This window comes from Dromaius novaehollandiae, chromosome 2, assembly GCF_036370855.1.
Source record: "Dromaius novaehollandiae isolate bDroNov1 chromosome 2, bDroNov1.hap1, whole genome shotgun sequence".
Taxonomy (NCBI): domain Eukaryota; kingdom Metazoa; phylum Chordata; class Aves; order Casuariiformes; family Dromaiidae; genus Dromaius; species Dromaius novaehollandiae.
This window is the reverse complement of record NC_088099.1, coordinates 113,564,889-113,589,583: the sequence shown is the minus strand read 5'-3', so window position 1 is coordinate 113,589,583 and position 24,695 is coordinate 113,564,889. Positions and strand designations below refer to the sequence as shown.

Here is a 24,695-nt window from a genome sequence, read left to right as displayed (position 1 = left end):
TTTTGCCATGTTTATCCTGCATATGCTGTTAAAAACTGAGGTATACTGAAAGAAGCAAGAATACCCTTAGAGATTGGTATTTACAGCCATTTTCTTTCCTATCATCACAGTCACAGTGTACTAGCTGGGAATCTAAATAAGTAGTCAGCTGAATATACACATTGCAAAGTTATCTCATTTCTAGCTGTCTGCTTTGTTTATCAAGCACTTATGTAACGCTCTGAATTATATCAAGGCAGGGCCAGGCATTGTATTCGCATGCTGTTACCCTAGCATCGATAGGAGAGATCGACAGCGTGGCATGTAGTGTGTTTAAAGGGATGGCTGTCTCAGCTCTCTTTCGCATTCGAAGCTTAAAACTGAGAACTACACCATGTCTCTGCTTTGCTTTCCAGCAATCGCAGTGCAAGGCGGCAGGAGCTGATGCCTGCAATCTGGATCAGCAGTATGGAGGCACAGAGCTGCAGCTATGAAAGCAACAAGTGCCAGACTGTAAACATTGATTTTAATGCTATCAAACTGATTTGGTTGTGGAGATAGACGAGGGATTTTCAATACATGTTTATAATTAAGAATATAAACAGAATTTAATGTTTGTGTGTTCCAAATACAAAAACAGGCTTTTAAAGCTCCAATTTGAATGCTTTAAAAGTAAAGAATTGAACAGTTATGTTTAAAAAAAAAAGGCATTTTTGCTGGCATTAAATCATCCATTACCTCACTCCCTTCCTCTCCCTCTCTGTCACACAGTTGCATACAAAACCTCTAGCAAAGCTGCTATTTTTCATTCTTCCCTTAGACTACATTGTTTTTTTCTGAACGTATATGCATGTGGTGTGTTTTTGTTTGTGTTTCTTTTCCCCTTGGCAGAATGTGTAAAAGGGTTTGTCTAAAAGACATATCAAAGTTAATAATTGTCTGTTCAATTAAAGACCTTTTAGCATTAATACACCACAGTATTTTTTGCGCAAGTATGTTGATATAGACTCACTGTGACTATTACTTAATCATGTAGCTCATAAGAAGCTAACTGTAGCCAGCCCAAACTGGTTTCGGGATTTTGTTTGAGTTTTTTGGTCAGTAAATCATAACCTCTCATGAGACTTATGAAAATTCCTTTTAAGCCATGGTAGTTGCTAAGTAATGTCCCTACTTGGATAACAGTTTAGATACCAATCCCTAAATTGATAGCTTGCAAAGAGACTGCTAAATTTGTGCAGGGAGCCTTTATGGACAAAGCCAGTCAATTTATTTGCTGGGTTTTACAAGATTAAAGCCTTAAAATCTCTGCTTGAAGCTGCTGATTGCCTTCTAAAGTTTCCTTAACTTAAAAGTTCATATCTAAAATAAAATCTGAATTCCAAATTTCTTATCGTCTTCACTACTCTAACAACTTCTAAAGAAAAACAGGCCTTCCTTTCAGTTTTGGAATTTTGATTCATTACTACAGTGTTCCTCTTTTAACAGATTTTTAACAGCCCTTAATAAATAGAACATTACTACAGATACCAGACCTTTGTCATCCCCATTTCTTACTCAGTTTTCACTTGAAACTAGCTCTAGAACAGCTGATAACACTGTTAGACATGGTGTTACAAATGAACACCTGAATAATTCTGATTTAGAAAATTAAAAATTTTTATTTTGTAGAAAGAAAAATAACCACTTATTTGAATTTACTTTGGATTCAGAAAAAGATGTATGTCAGGCTAATGAGGAGGTATGCGTATCACGCAAAGGCAGCTTTTACGGCAAAGTTTGTAAAATCAGCATTTCTTGAAGGAAGTACTTATACTGTGTCTTTTATGACACAACGAAGAAGTTTATTACAGCTTTCAGATGTTCTGTATAACAAACAAAGGTTTGTAGCTTTATGCAAAGGTTTGTAATATTATACGTTATCTTTTTTTCCCCTTCACTGACATTAACTGCAAACTTAAATTTTAAATTTTCAGTGGTGCATTTCAAGGCATTAAGCAAGATTAGCAGCACAGGCTGTAAAATCGTACGTCGCTTACCCACTAACAGGGGCCTTCTTTTCTGTGAGTTTCCATAAATTAGATGTGGAGCCAAAGCAAGCGGAAGCTATTTTTAGTGCAGCAGCACTGCAGAACAGAAGCTGGCGGAGCATCACGTGTGTCAGGCTGAATCAAAGGGAGTATCCCAGCAATGTGCTGTAAACAAAACAAGGGCGCTGTCAGAAAACAAGCTTCAGGTACCTGAAAAGCCCAAATCAAAGCCTCACGCTAGAAGCAAATGCACCGACTTATGAACTGTGTTTCTTAGGAGATTTTCCTATTTTGAAAACATGCAAGCATAATAGAACGCCGGGTTTCCTGGTGTCCCATTGTCTTGCTTGATGCAGTCCTTATCATTAGGTGTTTTATTTAGAAATCTTTACTTTTTGGCTATATCTTTTGTCAAGTGTAGTTGTTGTTGCGAGATATATAAGCATAGCAAAAGCAGAGGCAGCTGTCTGCATAGCCATTCCTAGGGGATGTCCTTGCCATGAAAATGCTGCTTCACAGCATGTGAGACTTTGCTTTTCAACACGGGGAAGAGTAATATGGGCTAAAACTTTGCTCTTCCCTCGAATTGGATTGACAGTTGACAACTGTGAAGTTTTCTATTCATAATTAAAATTTTTATTATTTCATGTAACTTTTGCTTTAAATGCATCTGTCCTCAGGAATTGTACATTAAGTAAATGCTCACTGAACCTTTCAAAGATCAACTCTTATTTGAGTTTGCTTTGGTTTCCATGTGTCTGCATGCTTTTAAAGGCACAAATATATAGTAATTGAGAGATCATCTATTACTTAAAATCACTTGCAAAATCTGTGGCATGACAGCTTAGAATCAGTCAATAGCATTAGTGTCTGGTTCACTATAACTCAAACAATGCATTGCAACCTTTAGGAAGGTTAAAAAAGTGTTGAAAATTTTCACTGAGATCAAAAGTCCAAAAAAAAAAAAAAAGCTGCTTCCCTTCTCCCTGAAAACCATCTGTCTAGGTTATATATCCTCTGTCAGTCCCTGAAGTGCACACATTTTAATGAACTGTATGGTTTGAATTTGTTGGGGTTTCTGTTTCAGGAGACTGAGGAATGTTTGCTGCCCCTACAGTAAATTTAAAACTGTGAGAAAGTGACTTGGGATAAAGGATGTTGACCTGAAAAAACTGAAGAACACGATTTGCATGCAACAGCAGCCTATGCAAAAATAGGTTAGAGGAGATTAATGCACAATAGGCATGCAAATACAATATAAATATAAATGCCAATTGTGTTGTTATTGGCACAGGTGGATTCTTCAGTACAGCAGGTCCTTCTTGTTCCACCCCTGCAGCTCCTGACGTGTTTTTTCCCCTGGGCTGGAGGGAGTTGGTTAAAAAAGCTGAGCTCTCCACTGCCTGCTAGTGCCTGTGTGGTATGTGGTGGTCCTAGGCTACAACCGTGCATCTTCACCATTCAGTTAGGTTAAAAACTACCCTGCAGTTATATTATTGTTGTCTCGCCAAAAAATCAGCACCTGAGTTTGGAAAGAGCAACCACATGGGCAAGGTCTTAGGCATGTCAGACATCGCATGAGCCCTGCATAGGTGAGGGGATTGGCAGCATGATTCTCCTCTGAAATCACAGATTTAATAGAATTTCATGTCAAAAAGGAATCATTAATCTGGTCTGACGCACTGGCTATAGATTTTTGTTCAGCTAAAGTATTTTAGGCAAGTTTCAACCACAAAAAGAAACACAAAATGTAATGTTGGGAGTAGAAAAAGCCAAGAAAAAAGAGGAGAAACAGTAAATTCTTAAAAATTGTTAAATGCACATTTTAACTCATTCAGTAATGCTAAAGACATGTGGACTCCGTTCAAGCTGAGTGTTTGTAACCTATCCAGATGTTAGCTTTTTCTTTTTTTCTAACCCTTTTTTAAAAGTATTTTCAATTTTTTGTGCCAGAATCCCTTTCTATATTTGTTCAACATTCTCTTTTAAAAACAGCTAACAAAACTATTTGATATGATTTATAGAAATTCTCACTCTATATGGAAAGAGAAGAACAACAGCTCTTTTGTTAGTAATATATAAATGTTTTCAGATGCCTGTAGCCAAATCAAGGAGATATCCAGCTAAGTCCAGAGTCCACAGTCTCGATTTGAAATTGTTAGGATCCAGTGTCCTGTTCTGCCCTGCCATGAGATACAAAGAGACAGTATGACCGTGAAGAACTCTGAATAAATTCTTGGATGTCAGCTACTTGCTTCTGGTCACACCATCCCCTTGCCCAGTTACGCTGCCTTCTTATTCCAATATCCATAATCTTTCCTGTCTCAAATATCATGGGAAAAAAATCCCCTTAAAATGCAAACTGCAGCACAATCTCATATTTGCTAGAAAGTCTCCTACCAGTATCTATTGTAGCTTCAAAATCCAGGTAAGCTGGAAAAGTTTTTATTTTAAATAATTATAAATCACAGGAAAGGAGTTTGTCTTAAGCTACCAATTTTATGGAATTGTTAGACATCAGAAAAACAGAATTTGGAGAGCGAGACCTAATTGTGATTTTGCTAATGCTAGCAAAACACAGTGTGTTTTCTGTGGTAAATATGTTGCTGTTTATTCTCAGCAAATCTACCATACTTAACAGAAGTCTGTAATCACCTACATGTTTGTTGCCAAACTAAGGAGCCTTTGTTATGTTAACTCTGCTTACAGAGCTATTCAGTTGCATGTATTTCAACAACCACGTTTCCTTTCTCAGCTCTGAGAGGAAACCAAAGCTTGCAACAAGGGTGGGGAATTTTTTGCTCGCTGAATGCCGTATAGGCCTTTCAAACACACACCTTAGTGTTATCTGTAATATGCAAAATAAATAAAATGGTGTGCCTTTGAGGCGTAGTGAAGTGAAGTTGTCCATCATATCCAGGTCACACATTATAGCTTCTGCACCTCAGCCCACAGCTAAGGAATCTATGGAGGATTTTTTGCTGAATGAAGCATATACCAAAAATGGCACACTGAGAAAATAATTGCATTTAGTTACCTGCATAGTGATGCAAAAAATTGCAAGTTAAAAAGAATAATAAATGCAGCGAATCTGCTGTCTACAGGAAAACTTGGAACAGATGCATCTTTACTGGGATATTATGAAATCTAATCTTTTGGCAGGTCAATTATGATAAGTATATAAATAAAAAGAACTATAAAAAGCTTTAGTATTAATATATGGCAATATAATTGAAAAGGAAGAAGATTCTTTGAAAATTGCACTGGGTTAACATATGACTGCTTAAATTAAATTTGGCTTATAGGACTTTTAATTACTTAGCAAATTAATTGTAAGTAGATCAAAGCTTATATTATTCTATATAGTTGTAAAACCATTTCAAGGACATAGTATTTGTGATCAGTTCATAATGTCTGTAGTTTCTTCTGTGATCTCTTGCAAAGAAGCAGCTATATGAGAGTCTTATTTTTTTTCTGGTGTATCTATTTCTGGTTTTTTTTATGGATTTGTTCTTTTTGCCAACTCATCTTCAGGCTCTTTGAATCTTTTCACACAGTCTGCAGGTGTGACTGCAGTTTATCTGGACACACCCAATCTCCCATTCAACTAACCAGTTTGGGCACCTGTACAAAAAGAAAAAACTCTAATTCAGCCAGGATAAGCCTGGCTATAATACTAGGCGCAGTAACTAAAGTCCTGACATAGCAGATATATTGCCAGCTGTAATTAAATTTCAGTAGATGTCTGTCTCTGTATGCCCACGGATCACCATGAAGAAAATGTCTCAATTATAATTTTCTCTTTTTTATCGTTAGTTATGTACCTATCCTGTGGTGTCTCTTTTTTTTGAAGTGTGAGTTTCATAAGTTCTAGTTCAGCTTTTCCTCTTCCTTACCTAAACCATCCTTTCATTAACACTTATCTCTTTCTCTTCCTTCATTTCTAGCTGCCTAATGTATCTCACAGCATTACTCTCAACACTTGTCATTTGAAATAGTAATACCAGATTTTAGTAATATCCTGTGTTTCTTAGCCCATTGAGGAAAGCCCCTCTTAGCTCTTCTGTGAATGTGATGTATTTAGCAGTTTCTACACACCTTGCTGAACTTTATAGATAAATTGCAAGGCGTGGTTGACTTCATTCTAGGGAAGAAGATGATGTTGCTCTTCTGGTTTCACTGTGGAAAGAGTCAGGTTCTAGCTGTAGATTTACTTCCTTCAAGTATCTAAAACATTGAGAGACACCTGTTCGGGAAGCTAGGTGCAGAGCAGTGAGTCTTCCCCTATAAATAGAATATAATACCTAATAAATATAAATGTAATAATATAATATAATAAATATAAATATAATATAATACCTAATAAACCTTATCACAACCAATAGGAAGCAGAAAGATCCTTATATCACTTCCTCAATATACACTACACAGAATAAAGCATACAGGATTTTTTTTATGGGCTGTCTTTTTCTTTTTTTTTGGTTTCTCCTTCTCATAACTATGTAGTCTGTTATTTCAGTAGTGTGGGGTAGTATCAGCTGGTTTACTTTTAATAGTTACTGTTGTGTTCGTTGTTATATCCCACAGTGGGAAGAATTGTGGATATAATGGCCTAACCAACGTGCAAAAGTGGGGCCAATAAGGTGACGCTATCTGCGTTGTCATCAACATCGGTCCAAGCAGTAGCCCATCTATTCCCTCAGTTTCTGAGCACAGCTCCTGCTGATGTCAGCAAAGTGTCAGGCGAAGGGTCCCCTGCCATAGCCTGGTCATGCTTTACTACGTAGCAAAACCGCCTTTGCTGACACGAGGACTTCCTCCTCCTGCTTCTAACTTTTTTTGGTTTGCCTCCTGCTTTTAACTCTTAAATGACAGATAATATTAGAATTTCTGTCAGGCATTGGGTATTTCTGATAGATAGAAAAAAAATAATGAAAAAATGTGTACATTTTGTGGTATCTCATATGGTGTTTAGACAGTCACGTCTAAGGGGCACCTTGGCACTGAGAAGCAGTGCTACACGTTCATGCTTAGCATCGCCACTTCATCTCCCTCTTCCCAGAAATGCTTTTTATGCTTACTTTCTACTTGTTCCTAACAGCCCTTCTTGCACAAATTCACTAAATGGGATTTTGTGTCAAAAAGCAAAGCAGAGGAGAAGAAAAACAGAATTCTTGCCTCAGCGTGCGTCTTGCAGGTAGTGCTGCCCTCAGCCAGTACTTGACTGGAATTTTGGGGGGATTCTGGGATCCAGCTCAAGATCTTGCTCAATGGTCTCAGCTTTAAGTTTCTGAAGAAGACCTTGCCTCCGCACTTCTTCCTGTAATAAATTGCATCTTGAAATATGTGACTTTCTCAGCTTCCAAAATGACAAAAAGTTGTTGAGTTACAGAATTAAAACTCTGTAAGCAGGCAGAAAAGCCCTGGGAATTAATAGAGAAATATCAGAATTGGTTAGAAAGGGCTAATATATCATAATCTAGAGAGAATAATATGGTTAAGCACCTTTCTTAACTACGGGAATATTTTATCTTGTTTTTCTTCTGATAATCGCTATGAGATGCAAGGGGAAAATAATGTATATAGGTTCTAATAAGTTATATAATAACATTAGGAAAAGAATACTTGGGATAGCATTTCGGTCTAGAGCCCTTTTTTGAAGGATTGTGAGAGAACACATGAACTTTAGAACAATAGCATTTTAGAATAAGACTGTGTAATGTAACTTTGAACTATTTATAATACGCAGAGAGATAGTGCAGGTACTTGTATTTAGTGTAATTATGCTTATGCAATCAGCTCTTTTAGGAAGATATCCATTTGACTAGTTTATTTTTGGAAATGTATTCCAGGGTGCTAAAATGTGTATCTATATATCTGTCTGTATTTAATTTGCAGCTTTTGTTCTAAATCTGTTTTTTGTATCTGTCAAGAGGTATCCTTCTACCTATAAACTCTATGAGGCTGATTAATGATGGATGGCATAAAAATCTACAAATATGAAGCTTTTAGCATCATAAATGAAAATGCTTTGCTGGGGAGGGGGAATTAATTTCCTGTTTAATTTTTTAAAGAAAAATACCACAGCCTAACCAGATGAAATTTTTTTATGCTATAAATAAGCAAATCTTCCCTACATTCATAACTGGTTTTGATATATTTCTATCTAAATTGCTTCTCCCACAGTTTTCCTGGTACTGTAAGTTTAAAGGTCTTCCTTCAGATGTTCAGTAGGTGATGCAAAAATAGGAATGAAGCCCTTCAAAAAGCATGAACAGATGTGTGTATACATAACTCCTAAACATGCTGTGTGGCTGACTGGGGCAGTGCTGACCATTTGAGTGTATATTCTAGGGAAAGTTAGAGTAAGAGATATCTCCTGTTTTGAAGATGGGTTGATACGAAGCTAGGTAAATTATTTTATTGAAAACTATTGGGAAAGAGTAGAATAATTATTTATGCACTGCCTAAAAATGATTGCTTGCAGGTTTATGTGAAATATATTTTGTTTCCTTCAAAATGTTTCCATCTGTATTTCATTTCATGTCATAATTAATTCTCTCAGGTATAGTTTTACAATATTATGTTTGTTAATTAATACTAATACATTGGTTTCTCATTATATTTTCCATTCATTCATTCTTAACAATTCTAGATCATTGTTTATTTTAGAACTTCAGTCATATTAGTAGAAATGACCATGCATGATGCACTGGCTTCTTCATAAGACTTTTTTTCCAGTCCCTTGCAGTATTGAAATATATTTTAAGCATTGTGCATGGGCACGTTCTTGAGACTTTTTGTACATTGTATCTACACTCAATTTTAGTTGTAGCCAGCTTATTACCAAACTTGTAATGATAATCAGTACAGTTCTCTTTTGGAGCATTAAATAGAAAAAGTCGCCTAGCTGGTTCATCAAACCTGTTTTCATGAGTTCTACTTCCAGACACCTCTATTTGTTGAACTAAAGCTTCTATCATCATTTAGAGGTAAAAACTATAATCATTCAAATTGTCAATACAAAAAGAATAATCTTAAAAATATTTTTTTAAAAGAATACAGTCTGGGGAGGGGTGTAAAGGAGTGAGTTCCTATAACTTAATTCTCTGGTCTTAATTCTTATTAAAACTTAATTTTCTGGTCCTTTTTGTATTCTTCTGCTGCAATTGATTGCAGCACATGAATATTGTATGATGTTGCATTTCTTGCCAATACGGAAAATATCTTAAGGTGAACTACTGAAGAAAAGAAATTATGTGTAAAACACCAATTCTGTGTGCGTACCAGAAGATATCTCAGGGTACCTGGGTGTCTTGGCAGGGAGCAAGTCGTCATTACTGGCTGAAACTTAGGACCTGGGCATAAAACTAGTTTTCCCAATCATTTGAACAGATGAACATGCAGGTCTTGCTTTTCAAAGCAGTTTGTGGCCTAGGGCCCAGGTGGCCACACACCAGCTCTTGCATCATTGCAATGTTACCCACGGCAGTTGTCGGACAGGTAACCGTGTTCTCTAGACGCAGCTTCGTTGGGAAGCAGAGACACAGCAGTCGCAGTTAAGGTTCCTGGAAGTGCATAAACCGGTTTCATCAAGTAGTCTGCCAGGACTAAATCATGTTTTGGAGAGCATGGTAGGCATTGTGCCGCTGTGGAGGAGGCTTGTGCCCTGCTGCTGTGGCAGGGGCAGCGACAAAGACGGGAACCAAACTTCCTAGAAAGGGAGCCGAGTTACGGCTGTGTTCCAGGATCCTCACAGGATTATTTAAATGCATCCATGATGCACTGAGCAGCAGTATTTAAAACATAATGTGCAACACTAGGAGGTAAAACTGGAGCCTGTCTTGTTTCTGATGGCATCATCCAGTTTGCCTAGGAGCCCTTTAGTGATAGTCCCTCACTATACACATGGGAAGATTCCCAGAGGCCAGGTGCTGGCAAAACCTGTGCACATCATGCAAAGTGTTATTACATTTATTATAACCTCCATTAAGCATGCTATTTTGAAAATATGAGAGGGTGCTGAGGATGTGTATATAAAGCTGCTGGATTTTAGAAAAATCTATTTACAGGTTTACTCTTAACAGCAAGGTAATTACACTTGTGGAGAATCACACAGGCATGATCATTCCTCAGAATAAAAAGCAACCTCTGCAACTGCAGCGGGCAGTGTAATGTCACGTGTCACTGGACTGGCTGCTGTTGTTCTCCCGTAATTCTGATTTGGACATTTGGAGATTATACTGCAACTAGCAAAGACCAGTATCTGAATTTTTCTAAGAGGAAGGATCTTCATTCAGGCCCCAGACTTTCCAGTTTTTGCACACATTACTGATCTTTTAAGCGTATGAGTAGTCCAGTTGAATTCAGAAGTCCTATTGCACTCAATAGGGTTACTTATATCCTTAAAACTATGCAAAAAATACTAAAAATTGTGAGTGAGTGTTTGTAGAGTCAAAGTCTCTGCTGCAATGAATATCTTTGTCCCTCCGTAGACCTGAAATGTGTAACCGTTCTTAGGTAACCATTCTGACAAAAAAAAAATAGTGCAGTATTTGCAGGGCTGCCCTGCAATGGGAATATCTTGCCGCTTGTTTGTATTTACTTATTTTATCTATATTCATTCTGCAGTTATTAACAGTCTCTCTTATCTGTAGCTTCTATGACAAAGTGAGTCACCTTGAAGATGATGTCAGTTTTGAAGAATAGGTCAGCAGTTTTTGATCATACTTTTAATATGATTCAGATTAATTCTAGGCATCGTTTCCTTCCAGCTGGCATCGGGTGTCAATATTTGTAACTTCCACACCTTGTCTTGGGGGTAGAGGTAGCCCAGGACCCTTGCAAAGTTTCAGGGTGAAACCTGTCCTCTTGTTTTTCAGCTCTGAGAAGGGGAGGATTTTAATCAGAGGCGGATAAACCGATTGGAAACTTCCCTGTTTCCTCATTTCTGTGATTTGGCTTTTGTCCGTATAGTGCTATGATAATGAATCTACTCAGAAGTGCATTATATACTTGAACTGAATTCAGGTCAGAGCAGGCCCAGATCTGACATGGAAACACTAAATTAAGTTTGTGTGTATTTTTTTTTAAATACAGAACTGTTCATTATGCTTCTTGATTTATTTTAGGCTTGTCGTCTTGTTTTCCAGGGTTTGTACTTCAAGGTGTTAGTAATATATAATAAAATACCAAAATCTATAAGTCACAATTAAAAATACTTTCTTTAAACGTAATTATTGCTTTGTGTTTTTTGAATATGGATAAGCTGAGATCTTCTGAAAAGAGCATTTTGTAAAATAGAGAAAGTATTTATCAACACCAGCCTAACTAAAGAATGTTCTGTTTTCAAAATCAGTTATGTTGTGTAGTTTTTTGATTGACTTAAAATTTTTGTCAATGTTCCCCTCCATCAGAGCAGAGAAATTGTTCTTCTGAAGGAAGTGTGAACTTTGAGTGCTTTGTGGTCTGATGCATGATACCAGCTTGCAAGGCAGATACTTGTTAAGAGCCGGAGATCAGTATTTGCAATGCTGGTGTTAGGGCTGGATTACCTGTAATCTAATTAAGAAGGTTACTAACAATTTGAAGGGATTATAAAATTAGCAATTATCTGCATATTTATTTGATTAAAATAAATGCCAGCAGATTTGGCTGCCATACCTGTGCTCTGGTATTTTGGGATCAGGACTTCCATTTATTTGGGAGTAGAAAACCAAACAACAACAAAAGCTTTGTGTTTTGATTTTGCTTTTGTGATGACTTGAACAGAATGAAGTCCCTAATTAATGTTTGCTCTGTTTGCACTGAACCACAATGCACTTTATTTATAAAGACTGAAAGCTTGTTTGGAGAAAGTCTTTTTAGTTTTGTGGGGGTTTCTTGTAGGGGAGAGAAGAGTGCTTTTTAAAAATACTGTATCATTAGTTTAAAATTTCATTTTTGAGGTAATGGGCTGAGACAATAATTTTATAGGTTATTCCTTTGCACAAGGCCAAGGTTTAGTTTCTAAATTTGCAGTATAGGACTGCTTAGTGAAGTTTCTCTGATTTAGCATTATAAAGGTGTGAGAGTTTCATCATATTGTGGAATGAAGGTCCCAGAAACTAAAGGGAAAGGTCCTCATTCTTCTCCACACCTCCTTTAGAGCCTGCTGGCACTGCCTCATAAGGGCACTCGCTCTCCCAGCGATATTATAAAGAACTTTTGTTTTAGAATTTGAAACTTTTGTTTTAGAATGTGGCTTAACATGGACTTCTGTGGGGAAAAAAGGTCAGATCTTCAGCCTGTGTCACAAAAGTGGTTCAGGACAGGTGTCAGGCATGTTCCTTCTCAGAGCCTTTCCTCCAATCTGAACCATAATGTGATGCACACACAATTTCTTTGGAAAAAAATAAACTGATAAGGAATTTGTTGTTTAGGGGCATTCAGGTTTGAAGTGGAAAAGAAAACAGATGAAAATATTGCCCCTTCTCCCTAAAATACAGGACTTCTACCTGCACTCACGGTTTGACTGCATGATGATCTGCCAATATATTGCCAGCTGTACATGATAATGTAAAACTGGGAGTGGAGGTTCCATATTTGTAGAGCAAATGATTTCCGAAGCATTCCTGCTTTTTATTTCCACAGATTACACGCAAGTTAGGAATGGTATTTTTAATATTCTCTAAAAATCTCTGAAATCTGAACGGACAAGTGGCTTTGGATTTTTGACATTTATACCTTATTTGTGTATTCTTTTTCAGCATTTTCCAGCTGTTGTTGCATAAATCTTAGACTTTTTTTCCATTAACTCTATGGGTGGAGAAGACAGATTAGGAAGGTCAGCTTCCTTCTCTGTGCCTGTTTTTAGGAGCTTCAGAAGTTACCCAGGACTTAAAATTGGCTTCGGTTGCTTTTTGAAGTAAGCTTTATCAAAATTCTGCCCTTTCCTGCAGATGTATGCACAGCCCAAAGCAACAGTTCTGAAATATTGCAGGACGGCTCTTTAGCTGGGAAGGCTGAAGTTTTTCTCGCAGTAGCACGATGCTGTGCTAAGGGGTGGTAGCACAGGCCACGATCCTGCAAAAAGCTGAGGCCAACAGACTTTCAAGAGGCTTCACACGGTCCTAGAGGCTTGTGTGTGCGCTGCTGTATCACTGCACCAGAGCAACACAGCTGATATTGCTGAGCGCTCTCTTTTTCATAGCTTTCCTACCTCAGATTCGAGGCATTGTGCTGGCAGTGCCAGCGAGTGTCCCAGCGAGGAGCCCCCGCAGTGAGCAGTGGCTCTGGGAGGATTCCTCGCAAGGCCAAATTCTCTGTCATCTGCAAACCAAGATCCCTTTTCTCTAGCTTTTCATAAACCAGGCTCCAAAATAACAACAGCATGTTGGGTACAGGATAGAGTACTTTAAAACAAAAGCATGATGTAATCTTTAAAGTAACTTGAAGCAGGAATAATGGGTCCGTTGCGTAATTATTTTCCTCATTCCTCAAACCTAACTAATTGTATTGCTGTTTTAATAGTACTAACACACTATGTGCTGAAAAATTCTAGAAAAGTTGACAGGAATGGAAAGAAAGGCACAGAGAGTGCAGAGGTAGGAATGCTTTCCACAAAATGTCATATTAATAGCAAATGTTAGCATTAACGTGACTTACTGTTAAATGTATAGGTAGCGGGGTTTTAAGGCTAGTTGTGAGCACTAGTTTTAAGGCTAGTTTTACAACCCTCATCCTAGTTAAATGGCTTTAACTATTAAAAGGAATTAGACCGGTTGGACACGGTCACTGTATCCTTCTTATTTCCATGTTGCAGTAACTGTTCATCTCCTGGTTTTAGCTTCATGCCTTCCACCAGCTACCCAAAATAATCCTCAACCAAGCCATAGGTGTTATGACCAATTGCTTAAATGCATTCAGTGGTTAAATGTATCATGTTCTAAAATGGACAGTGTAATGGTGATCTAATGGAAACAGGCCAGCAGTACTGTTTGTGAAGATTCAGCAACTTTCTTATGGTTTTAATGGTTATTTCTAGCATTTCTATCTGCACTGCTAGACCTCTGCTTGATGTTGTTTGACATTGTTCTTGCTTTCACCTGATAATTTCTATTACAAGGCAGCTGATCATATACAGATATTTATCTGATATTATTTCTCATGTACAGCTCTGAAGTGTGTTGTGTGTGAGAATAAGAAGGAGATAACCCATCTGCTCTGTTTTAGGAGTAGAGAAATCCAAATAAATTCTGTGTCATGGCATGGACAAGTTTGGGAAAAGCAGGCTTTGTGTCCTTCCCATCAAAGGCCATTGTGACAGGTTGCCAAGTTTCTTCACTCTACTAAAGGGAAAGCAAAACGTCTCTATCTGAACGATGGGTGAAGTGGTTCCTTTATGTGTGTTATTGTAAAATGCTCCGGAAGCACAGGAAGGAAGGATGTCAGTTCTAGTCATCCTTCTGTCCCTTAAATTCTGAGCCATTAATTTTTGCCCTGTTGTAAGTTTTCTTGCCTTGAACATCAATGAGGTAATATCCTCCTTTGGTAACTGTGAGCAACCCACACAGCTGCCCTGCACACTGAAGGGTTGCCCTTCGAGTTTGCATCCAGAATGTGCTTCACACAAGATAAAGGTATGTGAGTGCAACATTAGAGCCAGACCAAGGAATAAGAAGTGCAGAAGAGAAATGACCTGCTACTACAACTGATAAACTGAAATAAGGAAAAATAAATTTTACTGGATGCTATGAAAGGTGTGCATTAACACTGTCTCTGCTCCCACCGTCTAGAAAGCTAGTCACCTTCCTGTCTTTTCTGTAGAGCCACTTTTTTAGGGTTTTTTAGATTGAACTGATGGTATACTTTGCATCTTGCATGCAGCCATAGAAAGTTTATTCTCTGGTGGGACATGTGTTGGGAGCCCTTGTATTCTTTAAATTTTAGACATCCGTATGACTCCAGATGCCATCTATGTCTTGGAGTCCATAAACCCACGCTGTAACACATCCTCCTGAGGTGAGGTCCTGGGATCCCCATGTTAATCCTTGGAACCGGTGCCAGTCGTTCTGTTTAACTCGCAGCATTTAAGAGGACTCCGGCCATGTCAAATCTCTGGGTCATGTCAACACTTGACAAGCACATGGTAGGTGAAAGCAAACAGAAATGCTCACATTTTGCACAGGATTTTAACACACTGTTCCTTTCACTTAGATTTCACAAAAAAAAAAAATGCATAGATCTAAATACAGTGATAAATGTGTGTGCTTTTCATGGCCAGAAAAGTTCGCCACCATGAAGAGTTCATTGTCTTCACCTGAGTTTTCTAGGAGCTACTAGCACCCTCTTTTTGAATCATCTGGTTTGACTTTTAGACATGAAATCTTTCAGTAGCAAGTGCGCTTGCACTGAGTTTGGACTGGTGCCACAGGTAAACACAAACTTCTTGTGACTTCCTTTTGAGCCTGGGTTGTGTTACCTTTGCTTCTCCTGTTTGCAGATTTTCTGCTTTCTCTTTTATCAACTTCCTATAGAAAACTCTAGTCAAACTGGTTTCCCCTTTCTGGCAATCTGCTTAGCAGGCTTGTTATTCCAAAGTGCTTTCATTGGAGTAAGTGATGATTAATTTCCACAACCAGTGCCGTTCCTAACCTGGACGTGGCAATATTCAGAGCTCGTAGCACCCAGCGGATTTCATGTATACCAACAGAACAGTGCAACAATTTTTAAAAACAAAACCTTCAGCCAGAATGTGCAAGTTACATTGAAATAATTTTTCCATATCACACCAAGAGAAGCTTGCAAATAAAAGGGAAAGCTGAATTTGCAACTCCCTGTGAAAATAAATTTTGTTAATTTTTGACATCCACTAGCAACCTTGTGATATATAGCTGGTGCTTGTAAATCTGATGCATTCGACAGCTCCAAATATTAGCAAGGCTTTTGCCCATAGTTTGGATTTCTGAACGTAAAAGTCGAAGTTCTTTTGAAGAATTTAATTAAAGAGGTAAAGGTGAGATCTTCTATGCACTTTGGTTAGTGGGACATGAAAACAAGGTTTTGGTAAATTGTTCTGACTGAAAATGCCATTTCCAAATTCTAACAGGATAATTGGATTCTCCCCATATAACTCCTTTGACATTTCAGGCATACTTTACTTCTCTTCCTGAGCTGGTCTGTGTAGTTGCTGAAAGACAGTAAATGGTTATTTCATCCAGACAATGGATAAAATGATCCTAGTCTGTCATATATCAGTTTAGCAAAAAGTTAGGACCCAGATCTCACCAGATAATCGCATATGATCTTTCTGGTTTTAGGTTATTTTCTTTTGGCCCTCTGTTCAAAATTGCAGTTATAATTACAGAATGTGCCACGCATAGCCTCTAGACTACAGCATTCAAATCTGTGTGTATATAAACACTCCACGGGTGTATCTGTATACGTGCACTGATTATCATCTCTAAGACTGTCCTCTCATGCAAATCAGAAGAAACTTCTCTGAATTCAATGGACTCAGGTTAGTGTAAATGAAGTCAGAATAAGGTTCTGCATGTGCCAGTCTAAGCCTTGCATTTTAGCAGTGCTTCATTTTTAGTCTGTGTTTTGCAACAGCTCAGCCACTTTCACCCATGGGAATAAAATGTCTGATCACATGCAATACAAAAATATTATCCTTTTTTAAAAAAATAAATACATAACCTTTCTTCTTCCTTCTCTCTTTGCCCTGCTTCTTCTCTGTTCTCTGAGATCACAGATAACAGAAGTTGCAGATGATGAGTCTCATTTCTGCTGGAGCCTGTTAACCTTTCTGTGTGAATGACAGTTCTCCAGATTTAAATCTTAGTGTTTATGTTAAGAAGAGGGTTAATGATGATCCGCATAGGCCTCTCGCTCGGAAAGCAAAAACATCTGCTAAGCCAAAAAGTGGTTAGTTTGCTAAATATAGAAAGAAAAAATGCATTTCCCAAAATTCGCACTGCTCCTTAACAAATTTAGGGAACCAGTGGGGGCAAGTACTTGTGGAAATCATACTGTTTATTCATTTTTAGTTTATGTTTTTTCAATGAAAAAAATAAAATCAGATTGCTATTACTAATTGGAAGAATGGTACTAAACATATATCTGAAACATTTAATGTAGTGAACTTTTCATGTATTTGTTTAGGTTAATAGCTGGACTCGTGGAAAAGCCTGTTAAACACTCTTTTTTTTTTTCCATCAAACTCACTTCTGATTGCTGTCAGCTGCCTGGCTCGGTATGGGAAAAGGTGAACAGCGACGAGCCCTCAGTTGCGATAGCCATGGTCTTTCACTGTGCTTAATGTCTCAGCCAAAGTCACCTTCTGTAAGTTGGGTTTAAGCTAGGATTTTCCTCCTGTACAGGATTGCTGGGAAGCATTGTTCGCTAATACTGCATAATAAATAAATCAACTTGTGACCACTCCGCTCCGTTTTGCTTCAGGCCGTGGTCAGTGGTGGCCATAGCCATGATAATAAAATGGCATGGACTATACGCTTACGGATCTAGCTGCTTAGACCACTGGCTCCCAGTAGTCAGAGCGGTAAAACAAGGTGCCATCGCTTCCCTCCCTAGGAGCAATCACTGGCAGCGACTGGAGAAGATGACCCTTAGAGTATTTCTCAGGTGCTGCCCGTTCTCCCTCTGCAGCAAGTCCCCTTTTGTGTGTTGACCGCCCCGTCTCGGCCGTCAGCTTCCCCAGGCGGCCCAGCTGCGGCAAGTCGCTCCGGGGAGAAATCCAGCGGCTTCAGGCAGGGCCACCATGAGCTCCCCGGTGGCCCACGGGTGCACCAGGCGCCGGCCCACGCACCACCCCGCCGGCAGCCAGCCCCATCCTCCCTCAGCAAAGCCTCCTTCGGGGCCAGCGAAACACTGGAAACCACAAATCCTGGGGCTTCACTGGGCAGCCGCGTTTCCGACGGGATTGCACTTTGCTCTCGCGCTGAGCCTCGCTTTTAACCTTTTCATTTCCTGCAGTGGCAGTTTCCTCTCTCGGCAGCCCTGGAGTTTGGCTCGGTGAGGATCTGCCACTCTGAGTGAAGCACACGTTTCTTCTGCAAGCTGCAGGCAGCTCTCTGTTAACCCTGCGTGAGGATCACTGATGTACCGGGGGGCTAGCAGACCACTGTAAAAATACATTTTTGACGTTAGAGGGTTTTCAACGTGAGTTCTAGAGATCTTTATTAAATTCAGGCTTTACCTATATCTTGTGAAATATCTTTACCTATATCAATGTGAAATTTCGCCGTCAAGTGAACTGGACTTCAGCCTATGAATATTGTTCCAGTAAAGAGGTTTCACACACGAAACTGCAGCCATAGGGGTCTGCCCAGGCGCTAAACGAAGGGCGCGTGGTTTAGCTAATGCTGCCCTCTGCAGCCTGTCTCATTACCTGCTCTTCAGAGCTGTCATGTGCATTTTTAAGGCTTTGCAAAAATTTTGCCTTTTTCTAAAGACCAGTTTTTAATCTCCTTCTCCAAAAGTGTTACACCCACGTGAGAGGCTGAAGAGACAGTTACAGCAAGTTAATGTTGGTATTGAAATAGATCCTTTTCAACCACTAGGGAACAAAAGGGAAGTACTGGGAAGCCAGCACTCTTAGAAGATGCCAAAAATAGTTGTCGAACAATATCAATACTTAGCTTTCTTACACTTTATAAACAAATATTGATTTCAGTAATATCTTCAATGTTTGCACTGAATATTTTCTTCTGTAATAATTTAAGCAGCAATTGGTCAATCTATCAAAACTAGAGAACAACATACATGATCCAGAATGGGTTCAAAACAGATTTCAGTCTCTGTTCTCTCTGCCTGGTAGTGTTTTCACTGCTGTACTTATTCCTCATGGGAAACTGCTGCAAAGCAGTGTGGAGGGATAGAGTGGAAATATTGCACTACCACATGGAAGCTATATTTAAAATAGACTGACTATTTAAATTTGACAGGAAAATCCCCAGCCATTAAATGTTACCAGCTTCTTTTGAGGGGTTTCTATTAATATTTTCAGTAAATGACTTATGAAAATTAGTTATTAAGCGGTTAGAATATTACTGGAAGTCATTTTCCTTAAGTCCTTCCCAGTTACTGGGAAATGTATCAGAGTACTGTGACGTTCCTTGATGCCCAACAGCAGAACTTAAGGAATTCTCCAGACTGGAAATCCATAGTCTCCTATTGTAAACACGGCAGGAAGCACTAACCAGCTTGTAATCCCTCACCCGAGGACAAAAGACTTTATAGAAAAAAAAATCAAATCTCAAGATTGTCCCTGATAACTAACTGCAAAATTAGAAAAAGGTTGGCTTTTTTTCAGTTTCAGCTCCATAGATAACTGACATGAGTATCCTCATTATGATATATCTACCTCAAAAGTGAATTATCACAATCTGAAGACAGTGGAATTTGAAGTCCCTGTCCCCGATGGTTTTACTTAGTAGATTATGGTGGTCCTGCTGGTTTTTTGAGCCTGGCGAGGATTTTGCAAAGCCATTAATGGCCCATCAGAAATATAAAGGTTGCTGATCCCAACAGCTTGCTTGAGGATAAACTGTGGATTCTTTACTCTGAGAACTTGAAGCTATAGCATTAAAGCTTTGGCATGTTACCTTTTTCTTGTTAAGAAACTGGCATTTTCATGTGGTTTTGATTTCTTATTTTCCACAGAAACTTCTGGATACGAAGACCTTGAAATGTTAGGGTGAGACCCAGCAAGAGGTGCAGGCAAACAAGAAATGGTTGAAGTAGACAAAGATTTATTAAAATGTGTAGTTCATTTTATTGATCTGCAGTTTAGCACTTCATCTCTCCAATTCTTTGGATGTCAAAATGCACTTACAAATATAGCATGGGTTTTGTGTCTATAGTATTATTCTTATGACTTGGTTTTCTTTTAATTGTGATTTTGTTTGTGGGGTCAGAATATCTGTACAGAGCTGCGTAGTGATTTACCCAGTGAGAAAGGGATTTTCATGTACGATTACCTCCTTTTTATTTGTGCATTTATGAATCCTTTTTTAAGAAATTCTTGTATAGCTGCTAATGCTGCTCAAATTGCCATGGTTTTTAGAGAGAATAATGCTTATTGATAGTTCCCACATGCACTGGCAGGCACATCTAAAACCTGTACTTTTGTGTTTGCAGCTTTCATAATATAAAATTTAGAGATGGCTTGTCAAACTAAGTGTCAGCTGAGTTTCCTAGGAAACTCACTAAAGATACTTATAAAACTATAGATCAGCTTAATAATAGATATAATAATGTCAGTAGCTCGTGATTGTTTTTTTTTTTTTACTTTATCAGTCCATTTTTGCTTTAATTTGCAAACCAAACTATTACATTTACAAACATGTATGTTTTGTTCAGTGTCAGGAAATGTGTAACACCCTACTGTAAAATTGAAAGCATCTAAAAGAATCTGAATGTCATACTAATTGTGAGACTGAATCCTTCATAAATAAAACTGCAGTTGTGAAAGTAGAAATATAAATATTATATAGTGTGTTACAGTTCTTTTCACAGTTGAGCTGAATGTGTGAGTTTTAAGCTCTTCGCATATACATGCAAAACAGTTACTGCAGAATTAACACAGATCCTGAGTACAGGTTTGTACAGAAGACTTGTAAGTACTGGACTTGTAAGTACTGTAACAAGGCATAATTCTGTGAAAATAATTTTATCGCTGAGCTGAAAAAACGTGAGCTAAAAAGAGAGAGTAACTGATATTGGTGTCCATTTTTATTCATTTTTCTACTATTGTGTTTTCCTCCTACTGACTCTTTAAATGGACATGTAAGAATTGCCACAGTGGGGAGGAATCTTCATATTTTAAGCACTTTAAATTTAATTTTTGTCATGTAAATTTAAAATTTGCTGTTTATACACACACACACACACACACTTTATATAAATGTGCATATATATATGACATATGTATATAGTATATATAGGCATATAAACATATGTTACACCAGAACATAATTAATAGAGACATTTAGGGGCTAGTAGAAATTAATCTCCTTTAGAAATCAGTTTAGAAAAGCAATTCCACTTTTCACATTTTAATACTGTAGTAAGAGTGAAGTTAGCGTGTTTAGTAATGAGGCAGTACTAACTCTTTATCTCATCTGGAATCCATTACTTGTACCTGCTACGTACATTTGCCTGTCAGAGCTGTTTTTTGATGCTGTGCTAAGTAAGGAGCTTATATGAAGGGTATTCAAGAATTGATTTTCTTCCTAAAAAGTTGGAGCACAGCTTTTTATGTTTCGGTATCTAGAAAATTCAGTACATGTTTTATGTAGTTGCTAAAGAAATCTTGGGAAACCTTTCCATCACTCTCTCAAAAGGTTAATTTTCTGTAAAGCTACAAAATTTAGCCAAGCTCTAGTAATAGTTATGCGTTGATTTTTTCATGCTAATGATGACATTGCTACTTGATACAGTGGGGTGACAGTTAAAACCTTATAAATCACTGCATTTGTTTTAGTATAGATCACATGTGGCCTGCAACCTTAAAAGCATAAAATATTACAGCTATTTCAACTGATACTTTAAGGTGTGTGTTATTTAACAGAGCTCTGTCTTTTTACTATGGTGTTCCAGTTAATTACATTTGAAAGGTGCTCTTCTACTTATCCGAGGGTGACAGTTTCTAAGTGGAGGACAACTTGGGGCAGTACACAGGACATCAGAGAGCTGATGAGGAGACTTGCTTTATTCCCAGCCCTGCCATGGATTATTTGTTGTGTAACTCTCTCTCAGTCGCTTTTCTGTTCCTTGCCATAATTTACCTGTTAGTGAAATGCAAACGATAACAACCAATAACTTTATCGAGGTGCTCGAATAGGTGAGAAAGATCTGTATTAGCACTAAATACTATGATGTTAAATCAGTTCTACCAATGTGACCTTGGTATTGACGAACCAAGATGCACCATCTCTGGTTTGTACCGTCGCCTGTAGTAATGCTTCTGCAAGAAAACTGGTTCACCAGGTCTTGTGCGGTTTGCGATGGAGTCGTGTTTGTGCACAGATACTCACTTGTGTCTGTAGTGTCAGCCAGGGCCCTCTGCTGTGCCAGTGCCCTCTTTAGAAGTGTTGTTCCCTCTGCTATGTGCCGTTCTGCATCTATCAGTACTGCGCATTACCCGCTATTGCATGGCCTGGCCGTATTTGCTGGCGCTCTCTGAAGGAAGCTCCTGCCCGGTCTCCCCAGGCCCTTTCGATCTGCTCCTGCCACCCCCTTATTGCTCCGCGGTGGTAGCTCAGACCCTGCCGCCACCCTGGATCTGCCGCCCGCCAGCCTTTTATCATGATGCAAAGTGACCGTCGTCGAGCCCATGAAAGCAAGACGCTGGGAAAATGGAGAGCAGACTTTGGAGCGGACGCGGAAATGCGATAACTCTGCTTGAGCAGCCGTGTTACGGAAAATTACTCCTTGTTTAGGAAGAGATTCTGCTTGGAGGCGGTTTTGGTTTTGTTTTTTCGTCGCCTTCTTCCATCTTATTACGTGCTACAAGCATAAGAGGAGAGCTCTGTTCGTGATAGCTACGCCAGTTAAAAATACATCTCTCCATTCCAATTTCTGTGTTAAATGCGGGGATCACAGAGGTAAAACCATGCTCGATGTGTTGCAAATCAACTGAGCAGCAGGTTCTGTTTGAATACAGCTACTTTCTGATGGTTACTGTGGTTAAATATAAAGATACACTTTTATATCTTTATATAAGCTTATGGTTGCTTTCTGGGGAGGAGCAGGTTTAGCTAAAGATTAATTTTCTTTGGGGATCGTTCAGGATAATTTTGTGACTAGATGTCCCACGTGTCACAGTAACAGTAATATTTTAGAAGCGATATTTAGACACCACACCTTGATAAAAGAAAAAGTGGATATTTTAACTGTAGATACTGGATTTTTTTCCTCATTATAACAATGGACGTTCAGAAAGGGAAAAAGTGCAAGTAAATATATACACAGCGTATTTTCCTTGCATTTCAGATCATATCCATGGGAAAGTACTATGAGAATTACAAACAGGCTTTTAGGGGGGTATTTTTTCAACTGGCCAGTGTGTGTGACCCTTGTGTTAACAGTGAGTCACACTGAAAGTCAAGAGTTCACCATTTTTTCTTCTTTCCCACTGCAATTGAATACATTCCACATGTACACCCTTAAATATTAGTAAAAATGGGAAAACTTGCCCGTTGATAAAGAAATCTTAGTATTACTGTAGCAGGATGAGTCAGCCAGTGGGGTATTCACAGCCAAATACCAAGCAACAATACAAAATTCAAGAAAGCTCCTAAGTCTTACAGGCAGGCCACAAAAATAAGCCATCTGGGCTCAGACAAAATCTAAGAAACGGGTGAAAGTGAGGGAGGAAAACCTGCCTATTTTAACTATACGTATAAAATTACATTTTTATGTCCTTACTGCTGCTGTTCTAACATGTTCTAGTTAAGCTTGAAAAGGTTTCTAGAATAATCAGTGAATGTGGTCCCCCTTTTTTTCTGGTCCCCGACTCTTTTTTGCAGTCTTAAGTCTTTGTTTACCTTACACATTTCACTCAGCCTTGACAATGTGAAGAGTCAGACTGCTTAACTACCGTTTCATGACAGTTTTGTTTTCCAGTTCTTACACTTTAGTTGCAATGTTAGAGGGCAGCATTTCGAGACATATTTGTCCATATTAATAATCCTTATATTATATTTGTATATATTAAGCTGATGTTATTGAGACCATAATTAACATTAACGTTATGCTAGATTAGCATCATGCTAAATGAAGGAAACTCTTCTCCCTATTTTCATTTTTAAACTCAAAAATACTGCTTTTATCTAAACAACCTCAAAATGTTATGACTCATGGATAGCCTTAGTATTTTTTTAGCGGACCTCACAAAATTCTAACATTTCATTGCATTTGGACTGTTTGTGGTACTGTAAGTGTAAAAGCACTATACTGAAACCAAGTCTGAATAAAATTTATTTGTCTTGGAAAATACAAACTCAATCAATGTAGGTAAATTATTGGGCTGATGCCTTTACTATTTGACTTCCATTTTACTTTGCAGCTGGAGCCTAAACCAGAAAAGGCAGTGAAAGATTATTATACTAGGTGGGATTTTACGTACCTAAGTGCATGTTTATTTTTCTTCTAGCTTTTTAGAACGAATTGACAGCGTCAGCATGGATGACTACACACCTACAGATCAGGTTAGTGCAACTTACGGGATAGAGTCTGAACCAGGACACCCGTTTATATGAATTTTTTATGTAATTTATTTTAGTCCCAACAGCAGCTGAAATATGGCATGCCGCATAATTTCAAAACACAGTCTATCAGTTGAAGTAATGGATATTAAAGAAGAGGCTTTTCAGTCGTGCAAGCTCATCTTTTACTGTCGGTCTGTCTAGGTCGGTGATGCCTGCAATACATCTGTTATTTCTTCTTGCTTTCTGTTCTGTGTCCCACAAACAAAGCAAACACAAAACATAAAAGCGTACATTTTCCAGTACCAGCCTTCACTACTGCTTCACAGAAGCAATGTCTCATCTGAACTGAGGGGTGGTGGACACCAGGAGAGAGGCTCCCCTGCATCCCCCGCAGCCACACCACAAGCCGGCAGCAAGTTCTCGTGCAGGAATTCAGGAGGGAGCATCCACGGCAGCACCATACCTCATG

The 24,695-nt window shown here is 38.5% G+C and overlaps 1 protein-coding gene across 4 annotated transcripts in view; it reads left to right on the top strand.

The window, feature by feature from the left end:
• Positions 1 to 24,695, top strand: part of GNAL (G protein subunit alpha L) — a 200,614-nt gene that overhangs the window by 158,848 nt on the left and 17,071 nt on the right. For all 4 annotated transcript variants that reach the window (XM_064507182.1, XM_064507183.1, XM_026094347.2 and 1 more), the window contains one exon: positions 24,172 to 24,226. In XM_064507182.1, coding sequence (XP_064363252.1) covers positions 24,172 to 24,226 — 55 coding nt within the window. The remainder of the gene's footprint in view (positions 1 to 24,171; positions 24,227 to 24,695) is intronic.